Raw genomic sequence first — 13,964 nt, forward strand, 5'->3', positions numbered from 1 at the left:
GGGGTCGCCGTCCTTCAGCCGCCAATAGCCAACCAGCGTCTTCCTGTATCAAAACAAACAGTGCACAAGTGTCGGTCTCGTACGTTTTTTAAGTTAAATTAAAAAAATGAGAAACATTCAAAATTACATTTTGGCTTCGCTATTTGTATGCACCATATATTTCGTTTATGTGCACATCTACTGTTCTCATAAATTACGGAAAACAAATGCACTCTGCTGCGAGAGACTTCCAAAGTTTTCGTATTTGTTTCTCAAATATCTGACCAAAGCTCTCACTTGGAGAAAGGGCTGCTTGTACAAGCCCCGCACATATAAGAAATACGACGTATTTTACACGGTCTACAACTGCAGGTGAGATTAATTTTACTGTGTATTTAGCACGATGTTTCCAAACAGGATATGTCAGGTGACCGCCGGTTTTCAGGCTGGACAAGGTGTTTTTGAGGAGGTTTTGCAGTGCTGCGGGTTATGGTTGGGACTACCCAGACAGTGAATACAGAGACATCCCGCAGTGCTTCCCTGAGGCTCTTTGCAGAACTCTCCTTCTTATGACCATTACTGATCACAACTTCCGGCTGAGCCCAGTTGGTAAGTTAATTTGTATTCTTACTGAATCGAGTATTGCATAATTATTTAGGCTTAAAACATGAGTTGATGGCAAAACGTTTGAGCATTTAATCAATTTATTACTTCTTATTATTGTTCTCAGTAGAAGGACAACAGCATACTAGAACATGTTTTGTTTTTTACCTTTGATACATTTCTATTAACATACAGTCATAGAAACATACTAGAACATGTGACTGCAGTGAGGTGAAACGTTACTGAACGCTGGAAATATATATGGCATTGATATTTGTTATCTGTATCCGAGATTACTCAATAATTAATTAAGTACTCGAGTCGTACTGGTATCTATCGGTCTGGGAAAAGTGGTATTGAGCACCACTAGTTTTCATTTTGTCAACAGCAAAAAACAAAAAACATGGGGTCGGCAACGCTTTCAAAGCACAACAAAGAAAAATCTCAAATCTTAACTCTTTTTTTAAATCTTGAAAAAAAATCATTGTATGTACATATTTAAACATGAAGAGTGAAAATATTGCCAATTGCGTTAATTTGGCATAAGCTACAGTTTAAGTATATACATTCCTGTTAAATAAAGCCAATTTAAAGTGAAATTAAAACTAAAGAAATATATACTGTATTCATCACTGAAAGACAAAATTAGATTTACTGGTGATATTATTATAGCATTAGCTTACCTGTGTTTATGTTTTCTATTGAGATCCCAACACTGGTTAAAGTTGAATATTGTCCTTTCCTTTTTAGTAAGCTGAAGACTAGAATTTTCACACCGCACAGTTCTTTTGCATCACATTTTGCTGGCATCCGTGGTCACTTTTCAGGAGAACCTAAAAAACTGCGTTTTTGTTCAACCATTAACATCACATGCCACAGAGAGCTAGCAATTTTCTACATTTTAATTTGATCAATAATTTGTCAAAAAACAATAATTATATTGTTTCAGCCCAACACCAGATATGAAGTCTTTGTGGTTGAGGAAGTCTTATTGATTTATGGTTGAGTTAATGGCGGACTCTCCTTTCTCAGTTGAAATTTTCGTCTACCACACTGCAAAGCTTGCAGTCATTACGGGTGTGGTGGTGTTAGTAACGCATGAATTGAATTAGTTTGTTGTTCTCCTCAAACAGCTTTTCATACGTGTTGACATTATTACAGGGGATTGATGTACTTAATGATCTCCTAAATCCAATGCTTCCTCATATTCTCTGAATGACTTTTCCAGGTCTGGTTTGTGTGCGCCAGAGCATTAAAACACATCAGCCAGTTGATGAATTGAAGAAAGGTCCCTTCTCATTACAAGTCGAAGTCCTCGTGTACAGAACTGTGGATGTCGGTGTGGAGGTGGATGTCTTGCTGTCTGCCACTTCCCGTACCAAGAGTCTGGTGTGGGAGAGCATCCTAACACTGCTGTCCAAGAACAAGTACCAACAAGCCAGCAACGCAAATGAGAGTGAGCATCGCTGTTATCAGAAATGTTGTCTTCATATTCTAAATGAACAAACTTTTATTGGTACGTCTTCCTTATAGTTTTGTTGTCCGGGTTACGAATCTCTTCTACAGCCCTTTTCTGTGGTAATTGCATGTTCTCCCCGTGCTTGCATGGGTTTTATTTGGCTACTACATCTTCTTTTTTAACCAAATACAAATGTCTTCTTAACAGACATCACTTTCTGTGAACAAATTTGTGTCTTTCTTAAACACTATTTTCATGCAACATGTCAGTCAATTACGTAGTGAATTGTTTCATTTTATAAACGGTGATGTTTTTTTTGTGTAACATTGCAAAAGTAAATCAATAAAATTACTTCCAATATTAAATCCAAATAAATCACTATTAATATTCCTCCAAAATTGAGTGCTTCAAAAAGTCGAACCATAATATATGTTTTAAAATGTTACGTATGCAAAACTGAATCAGTTGCTGGACAGATAATAAACGTCTTACACAAATAAAAGTAAACTCATGAGTCTTCTTCGCCTGAAGACTTCCATACATTTCCCCGCGACTCTTATGAGGCGCTCCCCCTAGCGGTCTGCCAAGTAATTGCTCAATAAGTAATGAACAATGGAGTCGTTATAGTGGCTGTATATTAACTACAAATATTGCGATACTTGTGTAGGCGTATCGATAATCTATCGGGAGACAAAATATCACGATTTATCGCGATATTGATATATCGTCACACTCCTAGTGATAGGACAGTGAATCACAGCAACCTACTGAATTAAGTGGAATGCTTTTGCAGGTCGAAAGGATGAAGCTGTGCTCCCAGATGTGAAACGAGTGGATCTCACAGTGCCGCTGAGTGCTGGTCCGCCTTGTACCTGGTCCTTCTTGGACTATTGGTTCCTCTTTCTGCCAGCCAGTCTGTTTGGCTTCAAGTTGCGGCCCGTCTCAAATCTGTGGATGTTGTCTGTCTGCCTGGCTGAAATAGAGAAGCACAATAGTAATTTATAATCACTAAATTTGTCTTGAATAATCTGAGGTTACATTGCTAAATTGTAATGGCTTTGTAGCAATTATTTTTTTCTGCATCGTCAGGTGCTGGCGTCATCACATCTCCACTTAACATCATGGTCCAGTTTAAGGAGTGTTTGTTGGCACCAAGCAAAGTGACACTGTCATTTTGGAGATGCCAGTCATCTGCCGAAGACTTTGGCTTCCAAATGCAGCAACAAAGAGGCAGCAAGATTCACTTGATGGGAACGATATCTAGGACCTGACTCTATATTCTCCTACTTTGGTGTGTTATGTGTCCGTATTTGAGTCCTCTCCACCATAGTGTTAATTTCATAAGTGTTCATTTTGTCAACGAAAACTAAACATACTTTTTTTTGTCAACACACATTTTTCACCGGACTAAAACTAGACTGGACTAAAACCCTCATTAATAAACAACTGGGACTAAATCAGTATGCATTTTTGTCGACTAATGAAGATGAGATGAAAACGTACTTCTCTTAATAAAAACTGGACTAAAATTAATGGAAATTTTAGTTCATGGACGAAAATGATATGATTTTGTAAAGTCTTGTCATGTGACACAGTGGTACACTCCCTTTCAAATCTGCAGCCACATGGGACAGACAGGAGGTGAATTCACGTGAACAGTTAAAAAAAAAAAGTAAATTATAGATATAATGTAACATTAATCCAACGGCTATAATGTTACAACAATAATGTTAATCCGACTGCTAACTAATGCCGGCTAACTTGCTAGCTCATAGCACGCAGCCACTTGTTGATATACTGTAATTGTGTGTGAAGTTGTTTTTCATCAAAAAGATGAGAGAAATTTTAATGTGAAATATTTTTGGATCCGAAATGTTCAACATTATCTGCTGACAGGGGTAAAATGATTGTCCTGACAAACATTGACAGTTTTTGTTCACTAAAACTAGATCAATAAAATTATGTTTTCTTGGACTAAAATAAAGACTAAAATGCTACATTTATAGTCGACTAAAAACAGGATGAGGTTGACTAACTATGTCAAAAAAATAACAAGCGTGATTGACTGGACTAAAACTCAGGCTGAATTTTAAAATGGCTGATAAAATTAACACTACTCCACCATAGAGTACTTTGTAAAGCTTCATGGGAGCTCTGGACAGAATTTACCAGAACACTCAGACTAGAAAGAACAATTCAGCATGACCATCAGGGCCTGCCCGGGGCATAGGCAAACTAGGCGGTCGCCTAGGGCGCTATCTAGTGGAAGGGGCGCCAAATTGCAGGGCAAAAAAAAAAAGATAAATATTTTTCCCCCTCAGGTTTTCTAAAATAAAATATGTAAATGACCCTGCTATTATTTTTGTTTTAGCATTTTTGTATTGCAGAATTGTGTTGTTTTATTGTGCTATTATAATATAGTTGACACTTTTATTTTGAAGGATACAGGAAAAGGTCTCATAAACCGGTAGGAACGGAGTAGATGCCACGGTCTTCCAACTTCCGGGTTTTACACATCAGCGTCGTTTCCGGCCACTGCTGGCCGAGTTCCAAAACTCGCACCAGCGCCCCCGAACCGCTCATCGGCGGGAGGGTGTCTCGGCTATTTGAAATGCCTCACACCCGTCGACGGGAACGCGCAACCGAGGGGCACAAAGGCGGACGCGCAAGTACTGGGACGCGGCCCACACGTAGCAAACCAGAAACGGAAAAAAAGTTGATGGGTGAAAACCCGGAAGTCCGTAACCGACGTACTGCCATTATTAGCGCTGTCTTCCAAGTGTAGAAAAGACTGCGAGCACGATTTTTTAGCAACTAGCTGAGAAGGGAACAAGGTTCGTATTGGAGCAATGTTTCATCGTTTAACTAATGTTGCTATATTTCATGTTCATTGTGTAATTTACTGCATAGTAAAACGTTACCGTTTTCGTCCACTGGAGTGTGCTAACGCTCCTGGTAAATATTTAGCAATGCCATTGCTCAAGATTTTTGTTGAAGTTCAAGTGTTCAAGTTTTATTGACTAAGAATCTGTATTTCTGTATGGTTTCTTTTATTTATAAAGGCAACAGGCAAGGTTAAAATGTTTATTTACAATATAAATTGTACTCAAGAAATTGTCAAGGCTATAAAAGGTAATAATTTAAGGCAATTCATTTATAGTATATGGTAGGGTGACCAAATGTGTCGTCTTTTGGGAGCTCTAACCATTTTCTTACGTCCTGTTGGGGCGTCCGGGGGTTTTATAAATTCATGAAAATGTCCGGTTGGCATTGCGTGACTAATAGGAGGTGAAGTACACTGTGTAACTGCGACTGGTACCACAATTTCAAGGCCGGGGCAAGTGCCCTCTTTTTCTGGAATAGGAATATGGTCATCCTAGTATATGGCTTAAATACGGTAAAAGGATACATAAAACATACCGTTTGAGTTATTAATGGCAATTTTTGTTTATTTGTATTGTAGCTCTTACAGTGTGTTCACACAAAGGACGGTTTAATAAAAGTTGTGAACCATCAGTTGGAGAGACCACCTTTATTTCAACCGAGGATGCTACAAAATGTTATAGAGCATATATATTTTACATTATTACATTACATTATTTATATATGTTATATTATACCGCATATATATTTTATATAATTTTTTTTTTAATGACTTCTAGTTCAAATAGATATGAGATCATGACACCCTGGATCTGACCTGCTGCTGTTTACAGTGAAAGGTAGGGGGAGGGGTCGCGCATCATCTCAGAGTTTTAGCGCTATTGATAGATGGATGGCTCGCTTATGTTGTTGTCTATACATCAAAAACCTTTACAATGACAAGGTCCAAGCCCTCAGGAACTGCATTAAGAAAGCGGCGAAAGGAGGAGGAGGAAAACCGGGCCCAGGGTAGAGGCATGTATGTCAGTCAATCGGAATTGTCTAGAAAAATAAACATCAAAATGTCGTAAATTTTTCGTAAATTTTTCAAAGTTTTCCGTCAATTATTAACAAAATGACCTAATTATTTTTATTACTTTTTATATGTATCTTTCACAAATATATTGTACATAGTTTGAATTTTTTTTGCGGTTAATAATGTCAGTACAAATTGCACTAAACAGTTGTATTGCACTGTACTTATGCTATTTATTTGTATTACTTGTAGTTATCTGGGGGGGGGGGGGGGGGGGGGGGCTACAATCTACACTTTCGCCTAGGACACCAAATCACCTAGGGCCCTGATGACCATCCTATTGGAGATACACAGCCCATGAGTTTAAGACTATGTAGACTATTTCATTACTACAAGGGTAGATTTGCTCCCTTAGCCCTCCAATGAAGCTAAATAAACACATTTAAGTTAGACACCATTGCAAAACTACAACCACAGCTATAATATTCTGAGTGTCAGTTAACTGAGCTTTCACCCTCTCGGGTCTTATATTGGATCTTATGGGATGTGGGTCATAATGTGACCAGTGAGTATTTTTTTTTTTTTTAATCATTTAACTCAAATGAGTTTTGCTAGTCAATGCATTCATGCTCAAACAGGAACACTTGATCAAATATTACACGACAGATTTTGCCAACTGTACTATTCTAATATAAGCCTCATTCCGTGTGCAATGGATGGCATTTAAATATTTGATCCCTCTCATAATGCTGTTTGCATTTTTCATGTATGAAAGAGACTCTCTTCCTTTATTATTTATAGAAACACCTTCACTGTAGAGCGGAAATAAATGGCTTTTCATGCTTCCCTGTGCCGTTGTAACATTTCCTGAAATTATTGTTTACTATCTCGAGAATGCATTGCAAACATTGCATTGCCCTACAGGAACCCGAGGAAGGAGGGATTCTCTCAGGCAGATTAGAAGTGTGTCTTGTGGTATAACAATGGCTGATTCTCTTAGTGTCCAGTTTGAAAGAACAGATTAATAATAACCAATCAGAGGACCTGCTGTCACCACGACTGGATTCAACAGAGATGAGATTGGGAGTCATTCACAACAACGAAGGCAACTGCTCCAAGGATTCGTCTCGGACCCCTCACAAACGTGGTCGATTTCTAGTATTTATTGCGTCAATAATACGTGTACGTAGTTATGTTGTCAAAACTCTTGATAACTAGATAAACAATAGTGTTCAATTCACCTGAGAAGTAGTTATCTGTAGTCTGACCTACTGACATCTTGCCATGCAAATTAGTGACGATTTTCCTTCGATCACAATCATTTGATTCACCGTTTGTCTCCAATTTGTTCTTGCGGTATAAAAAAAGAACGTGTCAGTGGAACTATTGTGTGTGTGTGTATGTACAGCTATTAATTATTAATCCAATTCGTCTTTTTTCTTTGTGAAAATACATTTTCTTGTATGGAACTTTCTTAGTGTCATGATTTTTATTGGAATATATCAGACGCTGTATTAATGGTATAAAGGAAAGACATAGCATGTTAATGACTGTATTATGACTGATGTGATCAGTCATCTGGCAAAAATTGGAGCGTCCTGGGATTACAATGTGGGAGCAGAGCGTACAGTACAGGATGAAGTCGTCAGGGCGGGTACAGAGAATCTCAAGTCAACTAGACTAGAAAGTGATGTTTGTTATTTGAACTGCAGGAGCGCCACACTGCACTCGACCTCCTGTGCCATGTGATTTATTATATTTTGAGCGGGGGTTGCAGAAAAACTGCGAAGGACTTGTTAAGGGCAGAGGTAAGGGAAGGCAAGGCTTATGTTATAGTATTGCTATTCATAAATTTGCTGAACTGATTTTTAACCTAGATTTCACAAGATCAATATTTCCTTATTTGATTGGTCATTTTGTTGTGTGTCATGTAATTGTATATTTCTGAAATTGCAATAGTTTTATTGAGAGGTCAGTTCTACTGCTTGAACAATTTAGTCAACGTCGTAATACATTTTGCAAGAGTTTTCTTCGTTTTAAAAATAAAAACAATTCTTGTGCTACGGAGAAAAAAATCAAGAAGTTCATTTCAAAATATATCAATGAATTCAAACTGATAAAAATGCATTGAAATCATTTGTATTTTTCATCTATTGTGCCATTTTTTTCTGAGCCATAACCACAAGGTGGAGATGAGCAAGCTTCATGTACATGGTTGTTATCATTTATTCATAGAGTCCTGATTCTGTCATGCCTGTGAGTCAGTCAAGTGAAAGAAGGTCAGTGTGTGGAGCGCTTTTAACATGCACAGTGGAAAATGGTCTTGTAGCAAATATGATGCTCAAAAACATACAGCATTATGTCTGCGTGTCGTGCCTGGAACAAATGTCTCCTCTCTTTTTTTCACGAGAGTTCAACTGTCTCCTCAAAGAGGTCATCCTTAGGGAGCAAAGTTATTTTTGCTTCTCTTAAGCGTTCCAGTACTATTTATTTATTTAGGGAGACCGGTAGTAAATGACAATTTGTTCTGCTCGTGATGTTCTTATGAGAGCTACTGTGTTAATAACATAAAACACAAAATGGGTTGACTTGTTAAAATTGTGATAAGTATCAATTTAAAATACATTATGTTCTGGAGTTTGCTTCAGAATAGAACTGCACTGCATTGTATTAAGATCTGTTTGACTTTTTTTTCTTCAATATATCACTTACCACCTCAAAATTATCTTTGTATAAAAAATGTCATTATTCCATACTCTATATCACAAAATTGAACAGTATTTTCTTTAGAATGAAAGACTGTTTGACATTGTATTGTGCTGTCAAATGATTACATTTTTTAAGCTAATTAATTTCACAATTTGCCATAATTAATCGCAATTAATCACATTCTTCTACTTATGCTTCTACTTTTTTCTTCAAACCTTGTAACAGATATTTATTTGAGTAAAATCTTGGAGTTCATGTAAAATTCTATATTTAGAATCAAAGACTGTTCTAATAACTGTCTTTGATCCTTGAATAGAATACAGTACTTCACCTGCAAAATACAACTGTTAAAACAAAACCATCAAAATGGACTCAAACAATTCTCAGGACTTCTCGCTTCCAGGTTTAGTTCTGCTCACGAGCATCGCACTCCAGCAGCATTGGTTTGCAAGGCCCCGTGGAGATAACTTGAGCAGGGTATTTTGCTCTGAGATTATGTGCCAAAGGCATACAACTAATATGCTATTTGAGTTTGGCTCTGCAAAGTGCACAAATTACTTTAGAGTTCCCCAACAAGCATCAAGCAAGTAAATCAGAACGTAAAACTACCTATAGTCCATGTTTAGTCATTTCCTGCCAGTGACTTCTCAAAGTTTGGCCGCACACTTGAGTTAACTGAGTTAATTTATATATATATATATATATTAAAAAAAAGGGGGGGGGGTGGAGGGGAAACGCTTTAACGAATTTAAATAAAAATTTTTGACTGCCCTAGATTGTATACACGTGCTATTGAAAATGTTGGCATGTAATCTAATGAGTTTCATATCTAGCAACTTGAAGTACTTAATAATAATAATAATAACGTATTTAATAAAATTAAGTAGATCGGACATTCACAAACCAATGTAAATAAGTAAATAGTACATTTTTAACCATCTCTCATATGGCTCCATATACAGTATATGTATATATATATATATATATACACTGTAAGAAATGCAGAAATACATAACTTGCAGAAACACATAACCCTGTTGGGCTTTTCTAAGTCCACAAGGTAGGTCACCAAATTGTAGTGGACAAAGTGCAAAAACAATACATTGACAGTAAACATTAGAGTAGCTCAAATGTACAATGCAAATTCTTTGATGGTGTAAAGGTCACATACCCTGAGACAGTTGCTCTCTTAATATATCACTTTGAGGAACTGATAACGGGCCTTAAACAATACTGAGACGTGTTTTTATTGTTTTAAAGCTGCTCTATGAAGCTATTTGCCGCAAAATATCTGTACAATTTGATTGTATTTGTGCATTTTCAGTTTTCATCCGCAGGTGGCAGTAGCGATTCAAAATTCAATTTCCTGCACTGAGCAGCTTTAACAACGACTAATCAAATCTCAAATAATTCAAGTTACAACAGATTGTTTTGTTTTGCAACGCTATTTAAAGAGTTAATAACTTACTTTTGCTTATTTTTCGTCTCCCAGCAACGCCCCCTCTTCGCCAACAGGGTGCAGCAGTGTGCAAGTGTACCATGACGACCAAAAGGTGGCTTTTAAAATGCACTCTGCAAATGGCCACGCTAAAGATAACGGCTCCCACAACACCAGGGAGGAGATCACAAACAGCAACAATACATCAAGCAACAGCATTGAGCAAAAGTTGAGCATGAGGGACGCCAGCTCTCAACGGATCTCCATGTGGACTGTGGATTCCAGCACACTGGCCTATTCGGGTCCAGAAGACAACTCCACAGACCCACCCGAGACCCTGACAGAGACCTCAACTCTGAACTTTGTTGACGGGCACACCTTGGAGGAACAAGGGGAGAATCACAGCCTCCATGGGGTGACAATGGTTTACCTCAAGGAGTTTGTGCTGATAGATGATGAAGATGATGGGGACATGTCCCTGAGGGAGAAAACGGTGAATAACTTGACTGTCATGGATGGGAAAGCCGCGGACCTGGTGTGTGGGAGATTGGTTAACACGTCCAGAGTCTCGGGTTCCCAATGGAAGGGTGAATCATCACCTTCTGAAGATCCGCTTCCTGGGAATGAGCCATCTCGTGGAAATCAACACTGCTGCACCTGCGCCATCCTATGACCCTCAGGAGGTGCACCGCAAAGTCCACCTGAGTGCCTTGCTTCTGACTAAAAGCGCTCTGGCACAAATTTTGAGCAATCAGGACAAATGACGAGAAAAGGGCCCAATTTTGGTATGCACAAAATTTGTATGTGATCCAAATAAAAATGCGACCACAAGGAATCTGTCAATACCCAAAAAAAAAAGAAGAAAAAAACGTTTGCATTTGTAAACCTTCCATTTTTACATATTTGATACTTTGAATTTGCATGTTTATGTGATAGCACATTGACATGTACGTGTAACTTTTGTCTTACTAAAATCAGCTTTGATGACAGAGCATGCGCAGAACGGACTAACGTGCGCGGAATATGCTTTTGAGGGGTCGTAAATAATTTCATGCTTGGACAGACACCCAATATGGTCGTTTAAATTGGAGGACATGTTGGCAACGCTGAAAAACAAAACAAAAACAGGTTAACCTTAAAACTGTACAGCACAATTCCTGCTTTGTTTTGTCACATATAATAAAGAAAATGCTAATTTCTTGGGGATATCATACAACATATGGCTTCACTTCATGATCATTTAATTGTTGTATGTATGCTATAGTGCACAGGTGTCAAAACTCATGGCCTGGGAGCCAGATCCGGCCCGCCATATCACTTTATGTGACCCACGAAGGCAAATCGTCATGTTTTTTGTTCAAATACCAACATTGCTCATTTGTCTTCAGTTTTAATAACATTGAGATATTGCAAGCATTTTATGTTACAAACCCACTTTTAAAATAAATTGAAATATAGCAGAACATTTTTTTTTTTTTACTGGATTCTTAGTTTTCTCAATGCGCAGTAACAGCAGTTCGACTCTGAGACTCTTCTGGATGACCGAGCCTCTCACCTTGTCTGTAAGTAAGAGCCCAGATACCCTAAAGAGGAAACTCATTTCTGCTGCTTGTGTCCATGATCTTCTGTTAGTCACAACCCATGGATCATGGCCAATATCATACATGGGGGTGGGAACATGCACAAATTCACACAATTGTTGGTACCCTTCTGTTGATACAAAGAAAAAACACAGTGGTCAAAGAAATAAATTGAATCTGTCAAAAGTAATACATTTATTTCTAAAATTTGGAAGTGGCCATCTTTGAGCCATGATCTGTGAAAGGAGCTGAAACATGCCATCTAGAGAAAGCCTCGTCTCAAGCATTACATCTGTGACCACTAGGCTATTTGTTTTTAAGTAACAGAGGGGTAGCCACAGCCAATCAGTTGCCTCCATCGAACCCAGGCTTCTGCATCCTCTGCTTTCACGCCAACTACCTTCATGTCCTCTTTTAACTACATCCATTAACCTCCTCTTTGGTCTTCCTCTAGACCTCCTGCCTGGCATTTGGAAACTCAGCATCCTTCTGCCAATATATTCACTATCTCTCCTCTGGTCATGTCCAAACCATCTCAGTCTGGTCTCTCTGACTTTATCTCCAAAGCCTCAACATGTGCTTTCCCTCTGATGTACTCATTCCTGATTCTATCCATCCTGGTTACTCCCAAAGAGAACCTCAGCATCTTCATCTTTGCAATGATCTGTAAATGCTCCTGTAATGGGGAAGGCCATTAGTTATAAAATGTCCTAGCTACTCATGCCAAATGGTACTTGATTTAGGCCCGTCCACACGAAAGCCAGTTTCAATGTACCCTCACAAGTTTCTTACCGTTTAGGCTATTCATCCACACGATGGCGCGGGTTTCGGTGCTTGAAACCGCTCACTTTTGAAACCGGGCTCCGGAGTGAAAATATTTCAAAACGCGCCCCGTATGCAGGATACTGCTCCACTAATGACGTAATGGTCGCAGCTCGATGACGATGCATTGTCGCACATTGATGACGTATGCGCCAATTCTCGAGTGAGTGCGCGAACCGTCTGTCTGTCGACAACAATGGTGGATAGCCATGTCGTAGTCGTTTTGCGCAGCCTCCTTAGCTTGCTATATTTTGCTTCTTTATTCCCAACAAGCGGGGTTGTATTTGAATCACCCGCCATTGTCAGTTCTCCTGTGTTTGTCTTTTTCATGTTGTTTTGATTCATGCAAAGTCATGTTTGTTCTGTAGATTGCAATAAATTTAGAAAAAAAAGTGTTCGTCTTCTTCGCTGATTCTTCTTCTACGCTTTCCGTTAACTCCCTGTGGCTGCACTACAGCGCCACTTCAGACTTGGCATTCACATTACAGCCGATAAACAACTTCAGCGTCTTCTTTTGGACACGCGCAGGTCTTGAAATGCTTCTGTGTGTACGAGATTTGTTTGAGGAACGAAGCCGGCTTTGCTTCCGTCTGGACGGGGCTTTAGATAGCACTTTTCCACTTTACTAGGCCCTCAAAGCGCTTTACATTTTGACTACTTATTCACCTACTGATGACGCAGTATCAGGAGCAACTGGGGGTTCATCAGTATCTTGCTCAAGGATACTTTGACATGGTCACCACAACAGGGTTGTGAGAAGACCACCTTCATAAAATACTTTATTTACTGTAATCTAGTAGTAAGTCCCTCTATACTAATGATCACAACATTACAATTGTACCGGTAACAGTATGTGATATCTTGCAACTGTAGCGAATGAGGTGTGTGGATCCCAGAAACACACGCACTGATAAAGGTTTTACAAAAAAAACAAGTCAAACTGCAAACAATGGAAAAGTAGAAACAGAAAATGCTTACGCTTAAGGGGCAAAAATGTAAACAAAAACACAAAAAAATAAACACAGAAGAGATTTAACTAACCAAAAACACTTGTAGGGGGGGAAAAAAAGCACAGAACTAGACAACAAGCACTTCCATATTAATATTGATGGAAGGTCAGTCAAATTATCATTGATGGACGCCCGTTTTGTTGACGATTGACGATCACCGGGAAACTTCGAAAAAATTGACGAGCATTGCCAGAATGGGGTTTTCGTCCGTCAACGTAATTGTCAATCCGTCAATGACGGACATCCTTTTTTGCTGACGAATGACAGGAACCTTGACGGATGCTAATTTTGCTGAGCAATCGATGAATGACAGATTGATGATTACAATTAGTGTTTTTCCGATACCGTTTTTTGGCCCCGATACCGATTCCGATACCCAGCTTTGCAGTATCAGCCGATACCTACGTTTTTTTTCTCAACATAAAAAAAGCTGTCTTGCCATTGGTTCAGAGCATTCAAGGGTCAA

The 13,964-nt window shown here is 38.7% G+C and overlaps 2 protein-coding genes across 2 annotated transcripts; both read left to right on the plus strand.

The window, feature by feature from the left end:
* The first annotated feature begins 13 nt into the window (after positions 1–13).
* On the plus strand, positions 14–4,096 carry LOC147174217 (uncharacterized). Its single transcript, XM_086077237.1, has 5 exons — positions 14–351; positions 425–588; positions 1,811–2,038; positions 2,835–3,035; positions 3,131–4,096. The coding sequence occupies exons 1-5, from the start codon at positions 107–109 to the stop codon at positions 3,310–3,312; spliced, it is 1,020 nt and encodes a 339-aa protein (XP_085933363.1). The 5' UTR covers positions 14–106; the 3' UTR covers positions 3,313–4,096.
* A 3,479-nt stretch (positions 4,097–7,575) lies between these two features.
* Positions 7,576–12,882, plus strand: LOC147174218 (uncharacterized). Its single transcript, XM_086076602.1, has 2 exons — positions 7,576–7,747; positions 10,141–12,882. The coding sequence occupies exon 2, from the start codon at positions 10,214–10,216 to the stop codon at positions 10,757–10,759; it is 546 nt and encodes a 181-aa protein (XP_085932728.1). The 5' UTR covers positions 7,576–7,747; positions 10,141–10,213; the 3' UTR covers positions 10,760–12,882.
* The last annotated feature ends 1,082 nt before the right edge of the window (positions 12,883–13,964 follow it).

Source organism: Leptonotus elevatus, chromosome 5 (genome assembly GCF_054856555.1).
Source record: "Leptonotus elevatus isolate MCC_2025b chromosome 5, RoL_Lele_1.0, whole genome shotgun sequence".
NCBI classification, from domain to species: Eukaryota; Metazoa; Chordata; class Actinopteri; order Syngnathiformes; family Syngnathidae; genus Leptonotus; species Leptonotus elevatus.